The sequence below is a fragment of the Rhipicephalus microplus genome, chromosome X (genome assembly GCF_043290135.1).
Source record: "Rhipicephalus microplus isolate Deutch F79 chromosome X, USDA_Rmic, whole genome shotgun sequence".
Taxonomy (NCBI): Eukaryota; Metazoa; Arthropoda; class Arachnida; order Ixodida; family Ixodidae; genus Rhipicephalus; species Rhipicephalus microplus.
This window is the reverse complement of record NC_134710.1, coordinates 418,154,913-418,182,831: the sequence shown is the minus strand read 5'-3', so window position 1 is coordinate 418,182,831 and position 27,919 is coordinate 418,154,913. Positions and strand designations below refer to the sequence as shown.

The 27,919-nt window shown below is 44.0% G+C and overlaps 1 protein-coding gene and 1 pseudogene across 1 annotated transcript in view; both read left to right on the top strand.

Moving 5' to 3' along the window:
- LOC142776511 (tubulin epsilon chain-like) overlaps positions 1-27,471 on the top strand; it is a 44,119-nt gene extending 16,648 nt beyond the window's left edge. The window contains exons 3-12 of the mRNA XM_075880314.1: positions 13,841-13,909; positions 14,348-14,463; positions 15,490-15,611; positions 16,891-16,957; positions 18,921-19,041; positions 19,706-19,857; positions 24,150-24,290; positions 24,721-24,861; positions 25,522-25,696; positions 27,310-27,471. Of these exons, the coding sequence (XP_075736429.1) occupies positions 13,841-13,909; positions 14,348-14,463; positions 15,490-15,611; positions 16,891-16,957; positions 18,921-19,041; positions 19,706-19,857; positions 24,150-24,290; positions 24,721-24,861; positions 25,522-25,696; positions 27,310-27,465 (1,260 nt within the window). The 3' untranslated portion in view covers positions 27,466-27,471. The remainder of the gene's footprint in view (positions 1-13,840; positions 13,910-14,347; positions 14,464-15,489; positions 15,612-16,890; positions 16,958-18,920; positions 19,042-19,705; positions 19,858-24,149; positions 24,291-24,720; positions 24,862-25,521; positions 25,697-27,309) is intronic.
- Positions 163-5,250, top strand: LOC142777047 (uncharacterized; annotated as a pseudogene).
- Positions 27,472-27,919: the final 448 nt, after the last annotated feature.

The following is a 27,919-nucleotide window of genomic DNA, read 5'->3' as shown; positions in this document are numbered from 1 at the left end:
CAGACACGGTGCCATCTTGTGCCCCAGTCGGTTTACTGCCGCCGTGTGCGCGTGTCTGCGTGCGTGCCGCCTGTAACTCACCGTGACTTTTGTTGACCACGGGAAGCTTTTCGTAACCATGCCAGCTCGGTGAACGTGTTGGGAGTTGTATGAGCACTGAAAATGCCCGGCTGTTGCGTTCCGCAATGTACGAACCACTGCAGAAAAGGCATACGGATGTTCCGCTTCCCGGCCAGCCCGAACCGAAGAAAGCGCTGGCTTGTACGGGAAAAGGGACCACTGGGAGCTCACTGCTCCTTCTCGTGTTTGCGCTGTGAGTATTGCACCTCACTTCATGTTTTTCGCACGCGTACTTGCAGCTATATTCTATTATATAAGTGCTATGCACCTGCAACGCTTTCAGCGAGCGTCGTCGTGTCCTCAACTTTTCCTCCGTCGCCGTTGCGCATCGGTAGCGGAGGCCATGGCCTGTTTTGATGGCTTCCAGCGACGGCTGCGCGTAGCCGAGCGGCAATTTAGCGTGCGAATGCAGCGTGCGCGCAAGTGGATGCTTTGCGTGGTTCGATTATGCCGGATTACGCATACATGGAACGTGAATGTTCAAAACTAAGCCTGGTTATAAAACATTCCCGAAAGGCCCGGACCGTTCATGCTTGCTAAAAAACAAAAAACAAAAAACACGCGATTCTAGTCAGTGTGACAAAAATTGGTCGAGACCAAGTGACAAAAGCGGTCACTAAGTGACTGCCAAATCTTCGAACGCGCGGCAATTCAGAGTTCGGCAATCGATTTAGAAGCTGCTGTGGGCTGGATATTCATCGGGTTGCCGAAAAAATTGGCTGGCAATCTCCCCCTCTACTGTAGACTCTCCTCGTAGGTGTTGTAAAATCCCCCCTACCGCCGACGGGCAATTGTTCCCTGCGTTGCTTGTGCTGATATTCCGCGCGGGGGTGGAATATATGATTGATTCTTTCTTGCAACACTGCCAAACTGCGTACGAGGGGTAACTAAATTCTGCCAAGATTTCTGTGGCGAGCCGCCACATAAAAATTGCCGTACTGCAATTAGAGGGCATAATCAATTTTCATTCCAAAAGATGAAAAACGCGCGAAAGCGGGAATTCTGCCTCGCTAGCGAGTAATTCAAATGCATTATGTGGTTTTCAAATATTGTTAAGATTGACTTTTTTATTGTAGGCACATTTTAAAGATTCAAGTTTTGTGCAGCACCGACAAGATGGACTGAAAAAGCTGAGGCCGGATGCTGTCCCAACTCTCTTTCCATATCGTGGTAAGAACATATCTGAACTCGTTATATCAAGCCATAGTATGGACACAAATTTAATTTTTCTTTGAATTTGTGAATCTAGTTTGGGTCATTCAAAGAAAAGACACACTCATCTAAATGCAATGCCTCAATTGCACTGTGGCGTTTCGCTCTTATTTTCTACTCGGAACATCTATAAGAAACAGTAATATGCTTTGTGTGGTGCAGACCGTGCAGGAAAGTGCATGATAACATTTTGCTTGTAATTTTTAGTCTGCAAAGCGAAAATGAGTATTGGAACTGTTTGCTGAGTGAGATTGCATAGGCAAGCATGTTATTGTAGTAATGTTCGTATGTTTAATTTTTTCCAGCTGCTCCAAAACACCGGAAGTTCCCGAAGAAGCGCACTTCTGCCACGAAACCTGCGAATTCTTTTAACACCAAACGTGTTTGCCCATCTGAAGACATTCCACAGCTGCCTATGGATCCTTGCGACATAACGAGTTTTGAGAACAGTGTTCAGTTAAGTGCTCATGTTTCAGCAGCCGTTTTACAGCCAGATGCTCTTCCTCATGACACTGCTGAATTCGCGAGGGGTGATCCTCCAGAAGCCCACTTGCTGTCACGTTTGCCCACCAAAGGCAGCAAGCATCAGTACCAGTGATCCTGAGTTCAGGCTTGCTCACGCATTGGGAGCCGTGTCATTTCTTCTACCGCCTAAAAACAATATAGAAAGTGATGCGGACAGTGCTGCTGAGTGTAGGTGCGAGTGTACATCCGTGTGTGTGCCCCTGTCATTTGTTCCTCCAGCCAATGACGCAGACAGTGCTGGTGAGTTTCGGTGTCATCATGAGACAGTAGCCGCTTCTCCACCCCACCTCCCTGCCAACAATCTAGCAAGCGACACAAACGCTACTCCAGGTGCATCCGTAGCCATTCTGAAACAGCTCCCTCCCAACACCGTAGCAAATGATGCAGGGCTCACTCCTGCACAAGAGCAGTCAACCATGCCAGCTGCATTTATGTTTGGAGGCAGCACAACTCCCACATTGTCGATGTTGCATCGGGAAAATTCCGAGCTCCGAAAAAAAACGCCGACTTAAGCAGAAGGTTTAAAAACTTGGTAAAACTGCATAAGCAGACGAGATCAAAAGTACGTAGTCTAAACAAAAAACAAAGGTTAGTTCAGCAAGAACTGAACGCATTGAGATCATCGACATTTCTTGCTGCAGATCAAACGAAGGCCCTAACAACAAAAGGCAGAGTTCACAAGTGGTCAGTTCAGACTATACGCGTAGCCCTCCAAATAAAGCACGCATGTGGTACAACAGGCTACGAATTGCTCAGGTCTCTGTCGTACCCACTGTCATCTAACCGGACATTGATTAGAAGAATGCAAAACATTCGCTTTCTGCCTGGTGTATTTACTGAAGTGCTGGGTGTTCTGAAGCGCAAGGCGGAAACAATGGAGGACATTGTGAAAGATTGCGTCCTCTTTATGAATGAGATGGAAATTAGTCAAGGGTTTGAACATGACCGCTCTCTGGATTGCCTTTTTGGGGGTACGACACTTTCAGAGTCAAATGACTACGTTGCAAACCATGCTCTCGTGTTTATGATTGGAGGTCTAAACACGAGGTGGAAACAGGTCTCGCTTACCACTTCACTTGTCGTTCTACTGACGGAAGCCTTTTAAAGGAGCTTATATTTCATTTAATTGCGCTTTGTTTTGAGGTGTCCTTGAGAGTTCTTGTTGTAACAAGTGACATGGGAAGTGCCAACAGGAAAGTGTGGCAGCTGCTGGAGTTTTAAGCCACAGGCACTCGGAAACTGTCTGCTCTATACCACACCCTCAATTGGATGGTAGGGAGCTGTATTTCATGGATGATCCTGCTCACGTTTTGAAAAACATACGTGGGCAGCTTCTCCACTCAGGAAGTTTTACTCTGGGGAAGGAGACGACAGAGGAGCATTGCATCCCAGGAAAAACTGTTAGCCTTGAACATGTTGAGGCTGTTCTCCAATATGATAAAAAATGACCTCAAAATCACTAACAAGCTGTCGGACATTCATGTCAGCGATGGGCATTTCGCAAAAATGAAAGTAAACATCACCGTGCAGTTGTACCGTGAGGCACCTCCTGCCATTCGCTACCTAATCAAGCTCAAAATCTTGAAGCCGGAAGATGAAGCAACTGCCTGGTTTTTTGACCTTGTCACTAAGTGGTACACTTTGATGTCGTCACGACACCCCATCGTTGCTTTAAATCATTTTGACCGCGCAAAGCACCAGGAAGCAGTTAGGACATTGCAGCTGGCATGTGCTACGTTCACTCGGATGAACATGGGAGCAACTGCACACTGGAAGCCATCGCAGGCCGGTCTTTTGGTGTCGACGACTGTTGTGCTGCGCCTGTCAGAGGAGCTCCTGGCGAGGCATGGGTACTAGTACCTCCTCACTGCTAGGCTGATACAAGATTGCCTAGAAAACATTTTTTCAGTTCTGAGATTGAAGAAGCCAGTTCCAAGTGCGTATGATGTCAAATGGGAACTGAAGGCCATTTGTGTGAGCCAGTTTGTACACACCCCTAAGACTTCGAGCTACAACATCGACGACAGCAATCATCTGGCTGACTTGCTTGACCCAAGCTTAAAAAAGCTAGATCAAGACCCCATTCAGCAGGCTGAGGAGTTAGAGAACTTGTTTGTGATTGGCCTGGCGGAAGCAGAGTGCGACATCGTAGCGTACATCGGTGGTTTCCTTCTGAGGTCTGTCTTAAAGTTTATAGACAACTGCAAAAGCTGTAAAGCAGTACTGACTGACAGTGCTCCTGGGAAATACAGCAGCCTCATCCAGTTGAAGGAATACGTAAAAAATGCCGGAAATCTCATCCAGCCGAGCACGTCTGTACTGACAATTTTGATGGATTTTGAAGAAAACTTCAAAACTTTTGCAGAAATGGGTAAAGTCATGAAGGTGAAAAAACCATTTTCAAGCATTTTAAGTGCCCTGCAGAAGTCTGTAAAAATACACTTGGGATGTTGCAGTTTGCACAAGCCTACTGTAGAGAAGCTGCTTCTCGAAAAATATGTCCGAACAAGACTAAAGCTTTGCCTCAGGCAGCAGCATAAACACAGAGTAAATGGGGCAGCAAGCAAAACCTGTGCTGCGGCAAACTTGGAGTAGTTTAGCAGCCAGCTAGAACCGTAGAGCGTACGCAGCTGCGATCATTTTTTTATGTGAGGACACTTGAACGACTTGGGTGGTACGTTCAATCATAATTTAGGACTGCCTTTGTTAAGGACTCTATGCAACTTCATTGCCGTACAATGATGATAAAGGAAAATTGATGCTTATTTGTATAATTTACATTATAGTGTCTTCAAAATAGCTGTGAAGTATTTTAATGCTAACATTTTCTTTTGCTGTTCCTCAATACCAGCCCGAAAAAAACATTCAAAACCAGGAACACTGGTGTGCCTTTATTTACATTGCACCTTTCTCTTGAGACGTTGCTCTCCATTGTGTCAGTTGCTCACGACGTGTTTGTATTCTCGACTAATGTCATGTAATTTTCAGCGGGGTAATTTAAATTAACCCAGTGGGGCTTTGGCGGTTTTCTTATCGATTTATCTCCCCAATATTTTGGTTCATGTATGTATCTGTGCTCAAAGTACTATTTATGCAGTCGTTGTGTAAAATGCTTTCTTCTCACTGTCATCAGCGTGGCAAGCCGTATTCTTCTCTACTTGCTTTCTCTTTCATTAGTTATCTCTGCGTTGGTCTCATCAGCATTGTCCACTTGTGTAGCCCCTCTGGGCTTTAATCTTGCTCGTTGCCTGTGTGTTCAGTTTTTTTTTCAACAGCTCCATAGAAAAAAAGTCACAAATGAGTGATATCACTTTTACATGCATTAGGCTGCTACATAAAGTGCTTCTTGAAATTCGATGCCTTTATTAGCTCGGACACATTTACTTTGTGTGTTTGTTGTATTTCCCATGTACGCCTGTTGTTCAAAAAGGGGGCATCTGCATGTCACGCAAGCAATGTAATAAAATAATTTTACGTGAATTTTGTCTTGCTTTATGCGTGTAATAAAAGTACGCTACAAGAATGATGACTTCGATGTTCAGCCATAGATGTAATATTTTGTGTTGCCACCTCAAAAATATTCTTGTTAGTGTGTGTAAACATGTTAAATTACACATTGGGCACGTGCCTAGTACGAGCAGAACGATTCAAGCATAGGCTGGGGAAGTTCTATGGGCAACAGTGGTTTAGTCTGTGAGGGTCATTTTTCTTGTATCAGAAACTTTACTACCACACCGATATTTTCTATGCTAAAGCATTTGCGGGGTAACCTAATAACTTGTAGTGCCTTGTATCTGCACAAAAATGCGTAATTGAATAATAGTGCATAATAAATAAAATGGTAATTGAGCCAAAACAATTAAAATGATATAAAAGGCAAAAACCAAAACTGAAAATGAAATTACCGTCTCTCTAATTGGGCGTCATCGTGCAATTACCTTAACACAGAACCTTTCCGGGTTAAGAACGACGGCGAAGCAAGGCGACATAAAATCCCCGGCCATTTTCGCGCTTCTACGTGCTTCTACGTGCAGCTAGTGCCTCCAAAGGATACACTGGCAAGCTTTTACCAAGGACGTGAGTGCTGCATTAAACGAATAATCCCGCGATCTCAACTGTTCCTAGCAGCAGGAAGTTTTTGGAAAGCTTCTTGGCGATAACCGCTAATCACGTACGATCGTTTCGAAGCAGGTCGTTTTAGAGATAGTCTGTTTCGCGCCTACGGAGGCGCGGCGCATGCCGGCTCTCTGGGTCGGGCGGGCCCCAGGGAACCAATATGGTGGCCCGTCAAGTTTGGCGGCCCCCGCAGCCACCGTTAGGCAACCTTGGACTCTGCTGTCGCCACCCTAAACAACGAAGGTGCGGCGTATGTAGGCTCCCTAGAGATGGCCGGGTCGCAGAGCCCCTCTCGAAGGAGTGGCGAGAGCCATGTACTACACCCATTGCGAAGGCCGTAAGAAGGAAGCGCGCAGGTGACATTTAGCCTAAAGCCTTTTGATCTTGGGAAAGTATCGCCATCCACTGTACTCGCCACCGCGCTTGACCTCCTCTCTCCCTTCTCACCCCCTTCACGTCGTCCCGGTCTCCGACACTTTTGCATGATTGAATGGTCTTCTTCACAGTTGCCCTTGGAGATTCGTGGGCCCTACGCTTTGGTTGTGTTTTTCTTTTTCGCTCGCGCCACTTTTCGCCCACGCTCTGCGCCACAAACGTAGCGCGCGCTTTGATTTCAGTGCCTTGTGCGGGTGCCAAGCTGTGTTGTTGCACCTATGACTGCAACAATCACAGTGAAAATGGTTACGCACTTTTTACGATACCCCATGGTAAGCGTAATGGCTTGCACAAACAGAAGTGGCTGCACAACATCGTCTGAAAAAACTTCGTTTCGACAAAGAACCGCGTACCTGGCGAGGTAAGGCGCCTTTTTATTGCTCGTACCAAAGCATCACCAAATGCTGCATTTGAAATATTGTTTCAGGCTGCTCATGAACATACGTGTTCTTTAGGGGCGAAGATTCTTACGCCATGGGTCACATGTGCCATGTCCTCGTAGCCATGATAGTAGCCAGTTGGAAAGCATTGGATGCCAATAAAAACGTTGTCACGGCATATCCACGGAGCTAATGATGATGAGTTGGACAAAGCGTCCGTCAGTCCGTGCATGCTTCTGTTCGTCCATGTGTGCATCCATCCGTGTGTCAATGTGTCCTTCTGTCCGTCCGTCTGTGCGTCTCTCCATCCGCACGCTTCCCCCCACTCGTCATCTGTAACCTCGTGGATGTGCTGTGATTTTTTTCTTTGCTATCCGTGTGTTGCTTCAAAGTGTAGTTCTCATCAATATACGAAATGTCTTTGGAAGAAGCTGATCCTTTATCAAACGATTGCCTCAGTGGTAATTTTATTATTATCATTAAAAAAATTCAGCACTACTGCGGCGCGCAAGCTGCCGCAAATAATCCACCTCCATTGAATTCTGTGGTGTGCCTACGCCGAAAAATGGCGCGTAAGGCGAGCGGGTGAGAAGACTTGAGGAGAAAGCGCGTGCGTGAATGAGAGTGTCGTTACTTTACCAAGATCGAGGGGCCTTAGCCTGGCCCGGCCGTGGCTTGAGACTCGCTGCGGCGCTCGCGTCGGCGGTGCGCGTTAATCACCGTCGAAACATCGTGGCAGCAGACGCGGTGGTGCCGGCGTACTTGTCCGAGCTCCTGACCATCAAGGAGCTCAGCAGCGTTGCCGTCACTGCCAGGGAGCCTGCTGATCGTCGCAGCAGCGTTGGCATCCTCCACGGCCTGGACAGCGACCTCACCGACTCGGAACTGACCACGGGTCTGGCATTGACTGTTCCGATTCTGGCTACAAGCAAGGAAGGTAAGACGGTGCGGTCGCGGTTCGCCAGCAGCTAACCACCGGACCGGACCACCCTCGGCGATCTGCAGCTGCGGGTGCGGCACGCCAGGCCATGTCCGCTGCAGTGCCGGCAATGCAGCCGCTTTTACTCGTATCGCAGAGATGCCTGCGTGCCGGCGCCTGCATCAGATGCGCCCATCAACACCCGGCCGCCTTTACAAGCCGTCCCCGCTCAGTGAACTGCGGAAGGGGGCATCCTGCTGACACGCTGACCTGTCCTCGCTGGCAGGAGGAGCGGAGAGTGGCCATGCTGCTAGCCATAGCACCAACGCTCTTCTCAAAAAGGGCAGTCAGGGCCGCAGTTTGCGAGGAGTACCAAGGGGTTCACTCCTAAGATGCTGCGGTCAGGGCAAACCTTCCGGAAAGCCCCACCAAGGATCCTGCCTGCAGCGCCCGACACCGGTGCCGCGCCGATCCATCCAGCCACCGGTGAGCCACTTTATATTGAGACCACCCCCTGCCCCGCCCACTGAACCCGCACTGGACCTGCGGGATGCCCTCATCGCTTCCTTGCTCGGTGCACTGCGCTTGGTTGGCGACGCACTTCCTCGGGTCACTCGTTGTGCGCTGTGGGTCTGGCAGCGCTCAGAGGATAGTCCGGAACCACCCAGCTACACTAAGAGCCGTGCCGCGGGGGCAGATGTGCTTCACTAACATCTAGACGCTCCACAGGACTCTTGACTACTACTGGCTGCTGTTAATGCTGTGGCAGTTGCCCCTTCGACCATGTGTTGCCACCTGCGAGCTCTGCTGACTGCCTCTAACCCTACCTTCTACTTTCTTATTATTTATTCTCCTTCCTCCGTTCCCCTTCAAGACGCTGTGCCTTGCTCCCTTAAAAACCACAGAAATAAACGTCTTCCTTTCTTTACTGAACCACTACCACGCAACCAGCTCTGGTACAATGAGGAGTTCTGACACGGTTTTGAAGAGAAAACAAGTCGGAAATCTCCCCTGAAAAAACCGGTAACGTCACAATTTCTGTATGTGTGTGTGTGGGGGGGGGGGTGACGGGTAGTTTGATAGCTGTGAGAACAAGCCTGAGTTTCCTGAGATTTTCAAGGGTAAGGCACCTGTCAATATTGCGCATTTTTGATACATTTTTCTTTTTTTCGTTCGTGCCAATCTGTTCCAAAAGAATTAAAGTCTCGAAAATTGCACCAAACTGCTCCAAAGCAGTCTCGAAAGGTAGAACTTTCCTGCTAACCTCAGCTTCAGTGGAGAAAAAAGGCGAAGTTGGCTACATGATTTTCCGAGAAGCAGCAGGAATACCAAGAAAATAAGACGCATGCGAGCAATTTTTTTAAAGACGATAGTCTTTCCTGTAGACCTTCGACGCAAAACGTTTTTTTTATCTGTCTACATGTCTGTACTTTTGTCTGTTTGTCCACTCTTAACAGTTCCTAAACGCCATTCAAGTGACCAAATAATACTCCGAAGGGCCGATCCCATCCGCAGTGCCCACAAATATTGCTCAAGGTTCAGCGTTCATACTTGTGGCATTGTCAAATAAAAAGCAATTATTGTATATATCTACATATCTGAGGCACTATAACAACACGTCAATATTATGTATGTGTAAATTTTACCAGGAAAGGCATACAGAGGAAATTTTAAGGATCGTGGCCTTTACAACGCTGCGCTGGCCACGCAATGCTTTCAGGAAACGACAAGTATTTCCAACGCTTTGCTAAGATGACACTATGGTGGCACCTACTTATCGCCTTGCGTTCTACTTCTTATCACCTGAGAGGGGGGTGCGCATGGCGCTCGCCCCATTTTACTGGATATCTGCCAGATAGCGCTCATGTCCACGTGTGACATTACTTGATGCGCTTGTTCACCTCCGCTGCATGCTCGAGGCACTGTAACACAGCGCCTCCAGAATACCATTCACCAATTTTCTTGCTCAGAACATCAAAAAAAGGTTTTGTTCACTCTCTCCAAACGCAAGAACATCGTCTTTCGACGACATTTGCGGTGTAACATGCAGATACGGGGCCAATAATTTCAACTTAGCAACTTTCTTGTGACAAAGACTTCTATAGTGCCAGCATAATCTCCTCTAAGCGGTTTTAAATCCATGTGACCCTGCAAAAGTGTGCTTCCGTGCATCAAGGGTGCTGCTTCAATTAGCTAGGCTGTGTGCTCTGGAGCCCCTGTCGTTTAACGAAAAACACCGTGTTGGCCTCCCCATCTGAGTGGCAAGTGTAGCGGAGCTGACTCTCAGGTTATGTTGTGTGATAGCCCGTTCCTCCGGTCGGTGCAGTTGTCAAGTCGACGCTGCTGCGTGCGGTCATCTACACGTGCACGTTTGCCGTGAGCGAGTAAATAAACGTAGAGTTACTGAGAAACGTGGCGCGTGCACATCAGTATCTGCAGGTAATAAGAGACCCACTTAGTTATTTGCGAGCCCGTGGTGACAGAATGCGTGTTCAAACCATTTCGAACAATATTAACCTCTAAGCTTTATTCGTGACTCATGACGCGTCGGCGTTAACGTGGCACAGTTTTACTAAATGGTGCCCTGTGCTCCGTTTTGAAATCGGAACTCGCAACAAGCTCTTTAAGAGACGTACCTGCGTGCCGGCTCTGGGCTGCACAAGCTTTTCGGCTTAGCTTTACGTTCAACCAGTGTTTTTTTCAGCGGTCGTTCGACAGTACTTAATTCGTATTCTTTCTTCTTTTATTTTTGGAATCAAACCGACCACTGTACGTTTGGCGGTTTGTTTGCGTGGACATAGACCTATTTCGTGCGCTGCGTAGTGCTATCATATGCTGTTATGTCAGGCTTTTGTTAAGCGGAAGTCTACTGTTACCTATAGAAATAAGTACGATTCTTGCGCAATCGCTAGTTCTGAATTTATTTTTAGTGTGATCCATCTATTTTTCTTTTAAAATGTTTCCGGGGACCCTATTTTTCAACAAACATTTTTACAATATTATTGGACATGTTCTTTACAAGGGCTAGATAGGTCAGGTTGTATAAAAAGTTAGTGCACATCATATATATATATATATATATATATATATATATATATATATATATATATATATATATATATATATATATATATATATATATATATATGGCAATATTCTGTTGAAAAACTTTTTTCAATATCTGTTTCAGGGTTGTGTGTATTATCAGCCAATTAAAATATGCGCTGATGCCCACACGTTGCTGAAATTTCTTTTCAAGCTCTCCCAGTACCACATAATAAATAAATGCTTTCTGGAGCCTTCAACTACGGCGTCTCTCACAATGATATGGTGGTTTGGGGACGTTAATATATATATATATATATATATATATATATATATATATATATATATATATATATATATATGTAGGTATCAGATGTGGCACAACGGGAGCGTTGTCAACAAGGATAAATATATTTATCCTTGTTGACAACGCTCCCGTTGTGCCATATCTCATACTATCTCATACCTTCAAGAAGACTAACTGGCCCATTGAAATATTACTCCCACTATATATATATATATATATATATAGTCTAGTAGATCCTCCGTGAGCGGTCACAACGTGGTTTATTTCGACGTTTCGGCCTAGAGTCTGGCCTTCATCAGGAATAAAGATACAGTTTGTCGGTGCTCAGCTTTATACAATCTCAAATTATATATATATATATATATATATATATATATATATATATATATATATATGAAGAATGGGAGACGTGTGGTCTGGCTCATACGCCATGTTTATTCCAAAGCACTTATTTCTCATCTACTTCTCCTAACCATCACTTCATACGTCACACGATTCCCCCTCGCCCCGAAAGAAGGCATGGATTACGAACAAGAAAATGTAAACAAGTAGAGGTTAAAAAGTCACAAATGTAAAAAATTCACAATTGGTTTTATGCTCCAGGGTAGTTTCGTAAACATTCGAAGACTTCAGGGAAAGTGCAGCAGTCCTGTTAATGCAGGAGTTCTGGTGGGCGAGGCTGGTGGATGCGTCCCGGATAACTTAAAAATGCTTTGGACGTGGAAACAGATGAAAATACAGCCGGTATTCTTGCAAAGGACCAACAAGATTGGAACGCCTTGCAGGATTGAATGTTTCGTATGCGTCGCATTTTTTGTCGTGGGTCCTACAAACGCCGTGCATGCAATTTGAGCGCCCGTTGGTCGTGGCTGATTAGGCGCTGCTTGTGTTCCTGCAGAGCACAAGCGGTTGTTTTTGTGGCTTTGGGGGAGTTTTATATGGTGATGACGCAGATGTTCAGACCAAAGGCGCATTCTTGAATGCTGGAGCGGAAAAGTTCCTTGGCTTTTCTTTTTGCAAGATAGCTCAGATGCACAATCAGTCTTTTCTTTAGTGTATGTTGATCACGACACTCTTCAGGCCGCAAGTATCCTTGAGATGTAGTTTTAGTTGTTCGTTGCCAATGTTGGTGTGGGCGTTTTAGCTGTTGGGTTTCCTCTTGTGGTGGCATTGCTGATGTTGCACTGTCTGACGTGGTGGACTTCCTTTGGAACCATGAGCCCGCTTTTTTGTAGGTTGACGTGACCAGCAAATAGTTGATACTTGTTAGGGTGTCGCAATTTCATTGCGCCAATGAAGATAGTGCGCCAATTCTGGCGCAATGGAGATAGTGCGCCAGAATTGGCGGAAAAATCTGCTGAGGCTCTTGCAACGCCATTCTTGATGGATGTTTCTGGCACAGGGCAGTGCTTGAGAGTTGATCCTTGCGAGCCTCCTGTGTGGGTTGGGCACTCAGGTGGCTGGGAATTCGACGGCGACACTGCGAAAGGATCGGTTTGGTCATATTTTAATTGGGAATGACTGTCTTTCTGTGGAACGGATGTTGCGAGCTCTTCTGGCGTATGAAACTGAGCTGTGTGTGACGGGCTTGGCTGAGTGTGCTCGGAGCTTCTCCGCTCTATTCCGACCATAGTGAACGCGTGAGACGCGAGGTGAGCGTTTTGAGCGACCGAAGATCCACGCGACAGAAAAGCAGGAGGTTGGTCAATGCATGAAGGCTGCTTTTGACTGTGACGACCTAATGCAGTTGTCTCTGGATGGTGGATTACAAGCAAGTCTTCGTCCTAGTCGTCATTGTATTCTTTAAACCAAACGATCATCTCTTGTTTTATCTTTTCCTATGACTTGTAATTTTGAAATATGTGGGTGAGGTAGAAGTTGAAGGCCTCACCGGAGACGTAGTCGGTAAAGTTGGCGACCATCTCCCGTTCCGACCATGATGCAGCGGTTGCGTGAAGCTCGAACATGTCGAACCAGTTCTGTACAGGTCCATCGTCCGCTGCTCCGGTGTACTTGGGGATGAGAAGGCCGGTCGATGATTCTGTCGTGGTGCTGGTCGCTGAGTGCGGTTAGGAGATGATTTCGTAGTCGATGTATGATCAGGGCGTCTTGTGGAGAACTGCGTCGATGGTGAGACACTGATGAAGTGACTTCATCCTGTCGACACTCGTGTGACGCTATGATGAATGGGAGACGCGGCCTGGTTCGTACGCCATGTTTATTCCAAAACACTTCTCGCTTCATACGTCACACAGACACTCACACACACACACACACACACACACACACACACACACACACACACACACACACACACATATATATATATATATATATATATATATATATATATATATATATATATATATATATATATATATATATATATATATATATATATATATATACAATTCAGTCTCACTCGTCCCACCTCCCGATTTCCATCGGGTCTGTCCAGTCAGAATAGATTTTCTTGGTCGTGGTTGGCTCCTTTACAAAACTGCAGAAAGAGGCCAATCGCTGTGGCCAAATGTGATCCCGATTGAGCATAATCGTGATCAGCAGCGCCCTATGTGATACTGAGCTATGAAAACATGAGCTAGAGAAGCAATAAAAAGACTCAACGCAGCTGCCATGACTCTTAATTAATAAAGTATTGTTTTCCAGACCAGTAGGTTGATTTGTATAGCTACCTCTAGATGTACTCTATTTGGAATTTGAATGCAATAATCATGTAGCTTGTTGACTTCGAGTTCTAATCATACTTCTCGTGTTTTTTAGGACACCGACATGTCAGCATGGAATTTTTTTCGCATGGAAGAGAATGGCAAAGATGAGCTGAGAGCCAGGGTAAGCTGGAATGACATCCACTGGACGCGAACAAGGCACATGAGACATTTATTTAGGTTTTTGGCTTCAGCTGCCGCACCATAATTAAACCATAGAAAAAATCATGAAAACGAGAAATGCTGGATTTTCCACTAACTTCAATTTCCTACACACCACCCAAAGATATACTTTCCAAATATGTACATGAAAGCACGTAGCACGTGAACACTCACTACCTTGTAAAATATTCGCGTAGAAATATGGAAGGAGCACGAAGACTTTTTTTCTGATACACTTGCAGCACTTCTAGGCCTGATGCTTCCGTGTTTTTTGCTATTGTGCATGTGTTCCGATACAGTATTACAGAGCCTAAGAAAGCATACTCAAAGAGCTATGGAGTTGTGTGATCAGGGACTTGAACATGATATGCTTTTGTATTTTTTTTCTCAACAACAAAAGGTGGTGATGGTAGACACGGAAGAACGTGTGATTAACTCTATCCGGCGAACGCCTCTTGGGGGCATGCTGAGCAAACATCAGTTTGTGACAGACGTCTCTGGCTCTGGAAACAACTGGTGAGAAATTTCGTGCTCACAACTGACGATGAATCATTTGATGTCTCATAGTGCAGCATCAAAAGAGCCAGATCACAAGGTTATGTTCCTGGCTGTAACGATGGCATTCCAATGTAAATGTTAAAGTGCTCGCGCGTTTAATTTTGGGTGTGCAGTAGAAGATTGGGTGGCTGGCAGTAATACTAAGTTTTCTATTATAGCCCATCTCGTAACCCTAGCAGCATTTTAGGCCACTGGGTAATGTAATGAAGAAATGCCATGACCGTTGACAGCGGGCATTAGCAAAACACTAATGAGTACCGATGTGCACATAACAAGTGAATATCACGATTCTGCAGCTTCTGGCACTCAGCATCCATAGGAATTTTATTGCTAAGTACAAACTAAAAAACACACTGCTGCTTCTAACCTGTAGTTGTACCGAAAAAAAAAGAAAGTACTTTATTGAGATAATACAATTTTTTCTCCCACGAACAGCAAATATATGCAAAATTTTCGCGTTGCGAAGGTCAACTTTGTTTTATTTACCGAAGCTGATATTTTAATAAGACAGCTAATTGACAGAAGTGCATTTAAGGAGGCCCTACTACATAGCAAAGACACTCTCAGCTTCACTTTTTTTCTTGGGAGGGGGGGACATTGTTTATTGCCAATATTTTTAGTAATAGAAAACATTGCTATATTATAGGAGTGGTTGTGTACTAACCTGCCATGCTAGGTTTAGGGCTTTAGTATTGCCCTGTTAAACGTATGGGTTAAACTCTAGCAACAGCAGCTGCATTTCCAGGAGTGGAAATGTCGGTAATGCTGGTGCACATGCAATTAAAGCTCCGAGTTCAAAACAATCTAGAGCGCTATGCTAAGGCTGGCACCATAATTACAATATGGTTTTGATGTGTAAAGCACCAGCACTTAAAGTGGAAGTACTATTTGTGTAATAAAAATGTTGTCTTGGATGTTTAATAATTAGGTTTAGCATTACACACAGGCATCATCTTTAGTCTTAGCATTTTTTTTTTCTTTCAGGGCTGTTGGCTTTCACGAGTATGGCGCAAAATATCGAGGAAAAATCACAGAATACCTAAGGAAGGAAGCCGAACATTGTAGTTCTCTACAGACATTTTTCCTTCTTCACTCGTTGGGAGGTGGTAAGTGCCTTTCACGGGCTCTCTTTGTGGGCACCTAGTTTACTCATAGAATGGGGTGCTTTGTACTATTCAATCTGTAAATATTTTACTGTTATCTGTGATGCCCATTTAGAAACTTACGTATATACTGAGTGATGGCTAACCTCATTCATCTTTCTGTAGTACTATCTTGCTTCTGCAAGGCAAAGGCAATGTGAAATTCTGATAGTGTTTTCCCGTAATTGATGGATCAAACGAGAAAACAAAGCTGCCTATTGCTGTGCTGAATAAATTGAACAAAATACAATTTCATTTTAAAGGGCCACTAAACCGCCTCTAACTTTTTTTACATCCTTTAAACAAGCTCCGAATTCGTACAGTAGACCACGGCAATCACATTTTCTAAATATTAGAGCGCTGTGTGCCGGAGAAATCCTCCATTTAGATAAACGATTCCCATGCCTCTTCCTGTCTGACCAACCACCCTCTTACCCGCTGTGACACTAACTTAGTTAGGGGCTACTTGACATGCTTCTGAGCTCGTACATTAGGCCTTGGCCGTACGAAATGACACCTTGGTGCTGGGGTGATGCAGTTTCAACTGTGAAGTCTGCTGTTCGATTTTCCTGTGCTGCCCTATGTGATTTTATAGAGCCTGACACCACCGAAAGAAGCAGTATTACCAGCAGGAAATCATCCAAGATAAAGAGGCGTCTTGCTACTTTGCGGCTAGGAGAAGGGTGATCCTTGCACCGCTCTACCTACCATGCCACTATGGTACATGCTCATGTCGAAGATGCCCAGATCGGTCGTTGGCTCCATGCCAATGATGTATCGCTGACGTCATGTCACACTCCTTAAGTGGTGGAGTCACGACGACGGGCTATATCTTTTAGCAGAGAAGGGTAATGAGGCCGCGTAAAGATATGAAAAAAGTTGAAACAAATTTTGTAACCCCAGTTATTTCCTTATATAACACGTGTTCACAAATTGTAGCGGCAGCAAGTTTACATACAAAAGTGCACATATCTCTTTCGATAACACATTTTAGACCTCAAGATTGTTTACTGGCCCTTTAAAGTTGAAGCAAACACTCACCCCAGTGTTTATGATCAGTTTGGTCATGTTCGAAAATCATGGTAAATTGATTTGTTTGCTATTGTTTCACCAATATATGATGGTTCCTGTCGTTGGCATTGATCAATGAATTTTTATGGCATGCAACAATTGTAAAGCTCTCGTCTCAGCCTCTTTCCCAGGATTCTATTAACTTGTGAAGCAAGGAGGGTTTTCTTTTCAGGTACTGGTTCTGGCTTGGGAACTGCTGTTCTGGAAATGCTAAGCGAAGAATTTCCTAAGGTGCTGAGGTATGTAAGTACTTAACATGACAAATTTTAGTACAGTTGTGCTCATTAGGTTTCTCACTTTCAGGCCTTTGGCCACGCGTGATATAGCAGATGTCAGCAACGTAATAGCATCAGAAAAATCATTTTAGGAGTGCTTTGTATCAGAATACTTCCTACTTTCGTTGCATCCTCGTAATAGAAAACAAAAAAAGCTCATTTTTATCAATCCGATGCATATTCGCAACTCAAAATAACATGAAGAGGGCACTACGGAGTTGCAGCGTGGCGGATTCGTAGAGGTCACTGCATCCGCTGTCGCTAACGAAGTTATTGAGTTTTCTGCAGTGTGATTGCAGTTCGCGCTGTTTTATAGAAGGGTGCAGGTTGTTGACGCTGAGCATATTATTTTAGTCGGCCCCAGTTTCCCCGCAAGCACGAGCGGCGTTGTTCAAGGAGCACTGACATCAAATTTCAAGATCGAGATGTGCCCATCATTCGATAGCTTGGTATGCATAGGTTTTCTTGGCCAAATATCATTGGCATAGATCGCATCGAAGATATTTTATTTTGATTTAAAAGAGCGTAGAAAAGCTAGGGAGAAAAACAGAAAATAGACTGCCCTGCGACATCTACACTATAGTGCTACGTGTTTGGTGTGATACATTCCACAAATACCACCCTGGGTGACGATACACCAGTAACAATGACGTCGACGATCTGCGTGTGTTTGGAGCCGACTTCCGGTCATGCTCTCACTAATGGCTCTCCTTGCTGTGTTGAAGCGTGCGTGTGATTCATCTTATCACATTGACTGAATAGACATGTGCTCCACAGCTTGAATACGATCATTCAGAGTGGCAAAACATGCCAGAATGTCAAGGAACAGCTGCGCATTGAGAACCTGCACGTCGAGCTGAAGAAAAAGCGGAAATTGCGTGACGTTTCATGCTTTTCCGAACCACGAACCTCTACGCAGTCAGTGGGTTGACTTCAGACACGCCGTTGGACAGAGAAACTGCACACCTGTGAAGAACAGCCGCATTTGCTCCCTTCACTTTGCGGTGAGCTGCTACAGGGCAAATCCTGTGTTGGCGAACGAGTGGGGTTTCACTGGCAGTACGAGGCCCCTTCTCGAGGCTGGGGCTAAAGGGAGAGGGAAAGAATGAGTCAGCGCTCCTTAACCTAGCTGACGGAAAACGCGTGGAAGGGCTTCAGCCTACATCATCAGACACAGAGCGGGATTGACTGCACGTGCGCTCCAAGCAGACAAAATGCCAGCGTGCGTGACGTCATAATTTTTTGTGAAAGCACCATCAGCTGTGCAGGAGCCTCGACATGACCGTGAGGTAGCGCTGACAGCACTACAATTTGGTGGGCTTTTGGCCCATTTTGAACCGCGTTCGATAGCGGATATATCAATCAATATTACAGATGTTTACTCGTACTTCATATGTTTTTTAGGTCGCAAATTGCTACTAGGGGGTCGATAGCTACTGGTTGACGCAAAAGTCTTGACTTGAGTAAATTTGATGTCAGTCCTTCTTTCAAGTGGTCGTGTTGTGTGCCTAATGCACCAGCGCACCGCCTCTCTGCGAAATATGTTTACATATTTCGGGCACCGCAGCAACAGGTAGTCAATGGATACAATTGTCAATTATTAGATCCGAGTTAACAAGTTAACGCTGATGCCTCACCTAGAAAGAAGAAATCTGCTTAGTAGTTCAGTTTTTTCGTCATGGGTGGCACCATCCAACCATGCTCCTGCCGTATAAGACTGGAGCTTCGACTGTTTAAACCTCAGTACGCAGCTTCCCTACATTGTCACTAGGTGCCGCATGAATTGCTTAAGTCGCGAATAAAGGTCTAGTTGCTCAAAGAGTGACTTATTTCGTTTTGTCTCTCTTCTTTCTTTTTATTTTTGTTCTCTTGCATTAACATGTGTCAGTAGAATATGTAATGCACTCGTATACGCTTTTTGAACCAGATTCTGCGCACCGGTGATCCCCTCTGCTGTGGACGATGTTGTGACGTCACCATATAACACAGTACTTGCTCTCGAGAAGATTTCAAGTCTCGCGAATATTTCCTGTCCGGCCGAAAATATTGTAAGTTAGAGATTTGGGTTTAACTACTCGTTTAGGGATAAAAAGATGTTTGCAAAAATAGTCCCAGTCAAAACGTATGACATCTCATGATTGTGCCTGTGCTTGAACTTAGTAAAAACTTGTGAAGAAAATCTGTAACAGTGTGCAGCTATCAATCGATAATGCTAAATTGTAAGATGCTATTTCATAGTGTCCTAATATTCAGTTTTCCAATGTAACCTAACTGTACAAGTAAATCATGATATGGCAACTTAGTACGCGTGTTTAACACCCAAGTCTGCCAAGAAAATTTTCGGATATTAAGGTAAATTTTGCTTCAGTATCTGAAGAAGTTTGAGGTTAGAAAAAAAATGTCATTTTTTAAAGTATACTCTGTTGATGTTCTTTGCTGAATATTTTTCGTTCACCTTATAAGAGTTTATTGCTGCGTTTATACCTTGTCAAAACACATTAGGTTAAGTGGTGTCAATAAAAACGAAAAGCCAGCACTAGCGTTTTTTGTCTTGACTGCGAAGGTTAATTGACGTAATATTTGCTTAAAATACCTTGTATTTAGGCACGGTTTTCCTCTTATCAAGCTATTCTCTTTTTAATGGACTTTTATTCACATGCAAGCTGAAGGCATTTGATGATGCACTAGAGTCTGTACCGTGGTTTATTGCAGGCACTGATTGGTATCTGTGATCGTGTTGCCAAGGCTGCAGCGAGCTTTAAGCAGACTATCGCAAGTAGTGCCAGTGGCATGCTGGGACAGAAAGTGACACCTTACGATAAAATGAATGACATTGTGGCGAACGTCTTGATCCATATAACAAGGTATGAATAATTATTTTCTCTAATGTTTCTTGCCTGCTTCTTTTCCTTGGAAGGCGTCTAGGGGATCGTTTCTTTTGATAAGCACTGCTAGTATGCTCAAAGGGGCCCTGCAACACTTTTCAGCATGTTCACAACGTGGTGTCGATCAGTAGCCAAGGCTTTTTCGAACACGTGAGCACAACATATAACACCCCATGCAGCTTCGCAGTTACAATTCTTCAATTAGCTAGAAATTGTTCTGTCTCCTCTGAACAAAGGATGACGTAGAACAAAGTCACTGGGCCAATAATTGAATGTCCCGACTATTGTTGATTTGAGCATTGTAAGCAGCGTAGTTACTGTGGTCGCCGTAAAGTGTTAGCACATGCTTGTGTGCATCATCGCGTTCACATCGAATGCAAGTCGCACTATAAAAAAAGTGCTCAATGTCATGACATGTGCTGATGAAAGCATCTTTGCCTTTTTGTCCTACCCCTTCTAGCGTAGCTCTCTGCACACTCGCTAGCACAGAAAGGAGAGAGAAAGCACCTGAAGCGTGTGACTAATTCTTGTATCTCTCCTCGTGCGTGACAGACTCTGAATGTTTTTGTGAATGCCAATACGTGAGGCAATAGGCTCTTTTAAAAATCCATTAGGTGATTACTCTAACAGGTGTTCCAGAGGTTCTTTAAATGATGCCGAGGCCTTAAAAGCTGATGCAGAGAGGTGGTACTTGTTTGTAACTCTCCTGTGAATATGAACACGTGCATAAAATAGTAGGCGGAGGTATCGTTGCCCAGGCAGGACTGACAATGCAGTGGCAAAATGGTGGGTGATGCTGCAGGATAGATGGTATCTGTCTATACAATGCAGCAATTTTGTACAATTTCGCAAGTGTGACACAAAACACTAAGAGCTGTCTTTCAATTGCCGAGTGCGGAATGGCTCACAACAAAGCGTACCTGAAAAAAAACCTGTTTAATAGTCCAGGTATTATCGCCGAACGATTATCCACTGGTACTGTTTCCGAAAATTCTTTGCTGACAGGCCATCCCACTCATTGAAGTAGCACAGCATTGTGGCTGTCAAATCCTAAACAGAAATGAAGCTTCACATCTCGATTCTAGATCATCACCAATTCAAATGCCTACTTCGCTGTTGAACTGCGACAATGAAAACTTTTCATCCATTTGCATGCAATGTGTTTCGTCTGTTAGGCGCGCATGACCTCTTGCTGGCCTTATATGTTATTACCATCAACATGACTGTCACAGGAGAGAAGAAACACAGGTGTGCTAGTCTGTGTTTCTTGTCATCTACACGATTAGAATCTCCTTTGTATGTTTTGTGTACAGAGATATATTGTTTGATTTATATGTTTGTATATGATTACCATATAGTCGATGCATTGAAAGCCACGTGGAATTAAGCTTCACTGAGTAAATTTGATATCATCAAGTATTAACAAATTTGCTAAAAATGCAATCACGGCAAAGCCACAGGCTTTGCAATGGTGTAGTCGCATGTTAAAGAATTTTTATTCATCTAAAGAGAATGCTTGGGCATGTTGGTACTACATATCGAAAACCAACAGACCCAAAAGACGGAGTGCAAGAAAAAAGAGGACTTAACAGCGCAGGCCTAAAACAAAGCTTATTCATCAGCATCGTACGATATACAGGGTACCCCACATAACTTGAGCCTAGAATTTGAAAATAAAAGATACTTCAATGGCGACTTGAACCAAACGCGTGCTACTCGCACTAGCCTGTCTCAGGCTATTTTTGATTTCTTCCTATAATAAATATTTAAAATTTCTAATTACCAAGTTTTTTATATGGGCTGAAAACCCAAAATATGAACTCTGTGTGACAGCACTTTCAGAAACCACCGACTAATTTGTTTCCTGTGCGATGCGTCTCTCTGTTGTTTTTTTCCGCGTTGTAATGAAAGCCTACAGCGGCACTATAGCGGTAAGTTCGTAGTCCGTCACACCGCGGCTTCTTTTTACATTTCGCGGGCTTTTTTTACAGCGCGGAAAAAATAACAGCGCGAGACATATCATACAGGAAACAGTTTAGTCGGTGGTTGCTGAAAGGGCTCTACATCTCAGTGCTCATATTTTGGATTTCCAGCGCATAGTTTAAAGAAATAACTAATTTAGAATTAGTGTTGTGGGAAATGAAAATAAGCCCGAGCACCTACAGGGTAGGGCGAGTAGTATGCGTTTGGTTCAATTCGCCTCCTAAGTGCCTTTCACTTTCAAATTCCTGGCTCAAGTTATGTGGGACACCCTGTATATTTGTGCAGTGCTAAACGAAAGAAAGAAGTCATAATGACAAAAAGAACAAACTATCACCTTCATGAGTAAAAAACCAAAGAGTGACGAAGGCAATAGTTTGTTTTTGTATCAGTTTTTATCATTCCGTATTGTTGTTTCTTACTTTTGCTTAGAACTTCGTAAATATATATTCCGCAGTGTTGATGAATAAACTTTGTAAGTCAGCACTGTTGTTTGAGTAGCCTTTGTGCTCCACCTAGTCAGCTGATTTGTTTCTTATTCATGCTTTAGATTCCAAATCTTGTGCAAAGGTTACTTCATATGTATGGTCAGCGTCAAATGAAACCCGATCAGTGACAAGCCTTTGTGATAGTAGTGCAAGCCGTCCAGTTATCACGATTCAAAGGCGTATGCATCCTGCCTGGCAGCTCCACGCATATACGAGTCATCCTGTCCTCTCTTCATTTCTGTTTATTCGCGCGCTTGAACTGACAGTTATACCATGCATATGCGACGTCTGTTAGAAAAGTATCTGACCTTTGGTGGAAGAAAAAAAACTGGCATATATGTACACTTAGATAACTGATCTCGTTCAAAGTAGTTCCCTTTGTACTTTATACACTGCTCACAGCGGTGCTGTCACACCTACCACTCTCAAAGTAGTCCCCTTTGGGCTCCACACTTCTCCCTATGGTGCTGTTATTGTTGGAGGCATTCTGAGAAGGCTTCTTGCGGAATGAAGTTTAGCTCAGCTGTTTAGCAACCATAATGTTCTCTTTTGTCTGAAATCGCTGTCCTCTCAATGTCCTCTTGAGCTTCAGAAACAGCCAGAAGTCGCAGTGGGCCATATCAGGAGAGTAAGCAGCCTGTTGAACTACAGCAGTTTGACTTTTCGCCAAAAAAAGTCTGAGCAATATGTGAAGAATGTGCAGCAGCGTTGTCGTGATGGAGGCGCCAGTCTTCTGTTGACCACAACTCAGGTCTTTTGGGCTGCACAGGACCACGTAGGCTACAGAGAACATCTATGTAGTACTCTTTGGTGATTGTTTGACCTTGTGGTGCGTACTCGTGTTTTACCACAGTATGAGAGTCAATGCATACACTTATCATCACTTCAAAGTTGCGGCGCACTTGGCGGGTCTGGTTTTGGTGAGATAGAATGCTTTCTATGTGACTATTGGGATTTGGTTTTCGGGTCGTGCCCATACAGCCAAAACTCGTCACCAGTGATAATAGTGTTCATAAAGCTGGTGTCAGTGCTCGTGAATTTCAGAATGTCCTTTGAGACTTCATGAAGTTGCTTTTGCTCGACCATGAGCAGTTTCAGCGTCAATTTCGCCTCAACTCTCTTCATGGGTAAATCTTCGGTCATAATGGAATTTGCAGAAAAAGTAATAATGCCCGCCTCTTCCGCAATTTTCCGGATAGTAACGCGAAAGTTCCGCATCGCTTCGGCAATGAGCTGGCCATTTCAGCATGTTGATAGCCAACCATATCATGGCTTGCTCTTTACTGCTGCGTAGCCATTTATAAAGCAGTTGTACCACTCTATAATATGTGTGCAGCACATAGTGTTGTCGAAGAAGGCCGCATTGATCGTTCGAATGGTTTGCACTTGGCTCTCGCCCAAGTTGTGGCAAAATTTGATGCAGTGGCACTGCTCCTGTCACTCCGTCATTTTCCTTGCACTAAAAAACCGCTGACAGCACTGTGCAGTACCTAACTCAAACGCTTCTTTACATTGAGTGACGCTATTGGCAGGCAAAAAAAAAATCACCCATATGCACAATGGTACAAGGTCAACTGATGCAAGCGCACTTGTTTCAAATCGATGCAGTGCTCATACAAAAATATGGTTCCATACTACAGACCTCTTATGCGTGCCTGCCCATTGTGATTAGTGGATGGCGTGCAATATACCATCACGAAGGCTTTTCGCTATTAGAATTTTATTTGACGCTGATACTACAGTGTCTAAAACCATGAGTTTTATACAGTCTAAGCTTTATTATGGCATCACCTGCATTTGCAGTTCGGCACGCTTTCCGGGCTCCTTCAATGTGGACATGAACGACGTTTTCACCAATCTGGTACCCTATCCCAAGCTGCAATTCCTGGTGTCCAGCATCACACCCCTCCACACACTTTTTGATTTGAACCTTCCAGCTCGCAGGTGAGCCTTGCATTAGTTTACTGGTAGGCAGGGAGCCCGATAAAAAGGTTATATTTGTGTTTACATGAATGATGAATTCTAGGCATATTTACAAGAGCATTCTGCCAGACATATTTTATAATGTTGCGGTCATATGCGATGTAGGTCATTCTTGGCAGCGCAAGGCTTGAAAAAGTGCCATCGAAAATCAGAGCTTGATGGGACGCATTTTTCACTAGAAACGCCTATGCAGCTGTCCGGTTAATGATGTCGAACGGTATAATTTCTGTTGTAAGGTCATCAATATTGAACTATATCCCATGGTTTTTTTGTAAACAAGCCGTCCTAAAGACTTTGTAGCAGCTGTTCAACATATGTTGCGCTTACTGTTTGATGTCTTCAAAAAAAGATAAAATCGTATCGATAGCGCGGCGTGTTTTTTTACCCTCAGACTGGACCAGATGTTCACGGATTCCCTTAGTCCGAACCACCAGCTAGTGGAGTGTGATATCAAGAAAGGAACTATGCTATCATGTGCCCTTCTGGCAAGAGGAGACATCTGCATGGCTGACATGCGCAGGAACCTTGACAGGCAAGTCCGGATCTTTTACCGAGTTATGTTGAACATCAAATGAAGTATCTGTTTGTATCCATTATGCAATGCGTTCAGTTTACAACAAGATCTTCATTTGGGCGAATTGGTTTATCGTGGTTGTGTTCTAGTTTCAGTGTGAGAACTTAAGGCAGAGACAAAAACGACAGACAAGATCGCTGACTGTGCTCTTTCCTGTTCGTTTTGTCTCTTCCTGCAGTTGTCGCGCTGTTAATAGAACACAACATTCAGTTACATATTACTTTTGTGGAATATTTTGGCAAGTTATGATGAATCGTAAAATCTTTCCAAGAAGGAGCAGTGCAGTCACATATTTCAAAAACTCTTGTGACCATACAATGCTGCAAAGCACAAGCCAGCTAGCTCAATTATCTGCATTGAACCTACAGCTCTTCTCTAAAACTCTTGTTGATAGCTAAATTGTTATGAATAAAGGGCGCACCACGATAGAAGATTTTGCATTAAAATTGGATGCTTTAGTATGTCTCGTCAGGAAGTTGTATACTGATAGGTAGCACTACAGTATTAGCAGTAGCACATAGCATTAGCATACATCCGCATTCTACTATAACCGTATCTTCTGCATTTGAACAACGGCTGACGAGAACACTGTCTGTCTGCTTCTTTGTTTGCACACAGATTGCGAGGAAGCCTCAAATTTGTCCACTGGAACCAGGATGGCTGGAGGACAGGCCTGTGCTCAGTAGCGCCAGTGCGCCAACCACATTCCCTGCTGACTCTTTGCAACACCAGCTCCTTCCAACGTGTTCTGCGCCGACTGAAGTCTGGATTTCTCAAACTGTACAATCGCAAGGCAAATATGAACTTGTATATACATTCACACATGTATACTTACGCATGCATGCTAAAAAACGCACAAAAGAAAAAACACTGGTAAAATTCTTCAAGCTAGGGACAGTCTTCTGATGACAAGCTCCCATAAAACTATGCTTTGCAGTTTTAATGTCTGCGCGCTGAACGTCTACTTGCTTGTTTTATGCATCGAATGCTGTGCAAATATGCCCTAAAGTGTTAGTGCAACACTGTTGTAGCCAGCAATTATTACATGTTCTGCAGGCGAACACACTTGCTTACGATCTGCACTCTCAAGAATGATTAGAAAAAAAACATTTGATATAAAACACACACCACCACATTGTTCTAGTGGCTAAGGTACTCGGCTGCTGACCCGCAGATCGCGGGATCGAATTCCGGCTGCAGCAGCTGCAATTCAGATGGAGGTGGAAATGTTGTAGGCCCGTGTGCTCATATTTAAGTCCACGTTAAAGAACCCCAGGTAATCAAAATTTTCGGAGCCCTCCACTATAGTATCTCTTTTAATCATATGGTAGTTTTGGGATGTTCAACCCCACATATCAATCAATGAAAGAAAAAATTCCTGCGCTTTTTTTTACAAAGTTGGCGTTTTTGCATAGCGACAAAGCAATGTCATGAAGCCACTTTTGCACACCAGCATCTGCAATGTTTGTTTAGACATTATATCCAACTTTTCTGTATATTTCATGCGATAGATTATGCATTATCAATGAACTCCATTGAGCCCAAACACTATAGAGAAGATAACACCCAATGGCTTTGATAGGAGTATACTTGAACGGAATTCCGTGAAACAAAGCTGATTAAAGGAGCACTGACTCAAACATTTTCTATTTTGGTTTTTTTTTTCTGGTTGCAATAGGTAGTTTATTACAACTGGGAAACTTGTTTTCTTGAATGCACGATGGTTATTTATTTAAAGGCATTTATTTCAGAGTGCTCAATTGTAAACACTGTTTTATGTAGCACTGAGTTAGGCAGTCGCAGTACCAGAGGCAAGGTAAAAGTACAACTGCTCACACGGTCACCCAAAACCGTGACAGGAACGCCTCGCGCGAGCGGGCACCGCGCTTCCAGCCAGCACGTAAAAAGCCGCAGGCAAGTATAAAGAAATTGCAGCTCGTGCACGAGCAAGCAACTAGCCAACAGGAACTCATGACTGTGGGTTTGTTTACATTATCTCCGTGTTGTTGCAGGCATCGCAGGGGGCTCCGAATCTTGTTCAGTCATGCGACATGTTTCATAAAACTCATTTTCAATCTGCTCTAGGTTACATTTTCCCTTGATATTTCATTGATGCTGTGTATGTCTCCACATAAATCAATCTTACTAACTATCTTGCCTTCGAGTTTTTGTGTCGGTGCTCCTTTAATTAAATAATGCACAGAATTGTCAAGTTATTTGTTTCAAGTACTTCTGATAACTGGCAGATAATTCCAAGATATAAGAAAATAAAGACTAGCTGCGATTTTTTATCAATCTGCATGTGCAAATGATAAGTGAGAGCAGGCGAAATTTGGCACTAATTGTAGTAGATTGGCTGGAGTCTGTGCCGTGCTCATGAGCATAAATCACTGCTTTGTTTTATAGGCGCACATGCACCACTTTCTCCAAGTGTCTTCCATGGAGGAATCTCACTTTCAAGATGCACTGGCAAGCTTAACCGAGCTTTCAACCTTGTACCAGTCTATGGAAGGCAGTGACTCCAGCGAGTATGATAATCCCAGGATTAAAGTTTTGCTGTGAGCTAAAGCGTGCCTTTACAGCAGCAACACTGAGTTGTACACTTGGGTACCAAGCACTCTGTGTCACTACTACTAGCGCTGTTTTTACGCCATTGTTCTCTGCTGTGCAATAATACTGATGATCATTGATAGAAATCAAAACTACTTAAATTTGCATCTAAGATCATCAAATTTCGAAGGCACCCTTGTTTGTATTGATATAACGTAGACATGGTTTAGTAGAAAAAAATTGACGTTGAATTGCTTTGGTACTTTCTGTGGGCATTATCGCCAAGTCGAACTTAATAAGTGCACCACTTAGAAGTGTCAGTTATAGAACGTTTGTGTAACATGATATTTCTATGAGGTGTCTTTTTTAGCTAGACAAGTATTCTAACAACACTGCTGGATTATAGAATCATTGCTCACTTTTTTGTGCCAATTTAGCAATTAATGCATGTCATCTACACGTTTAC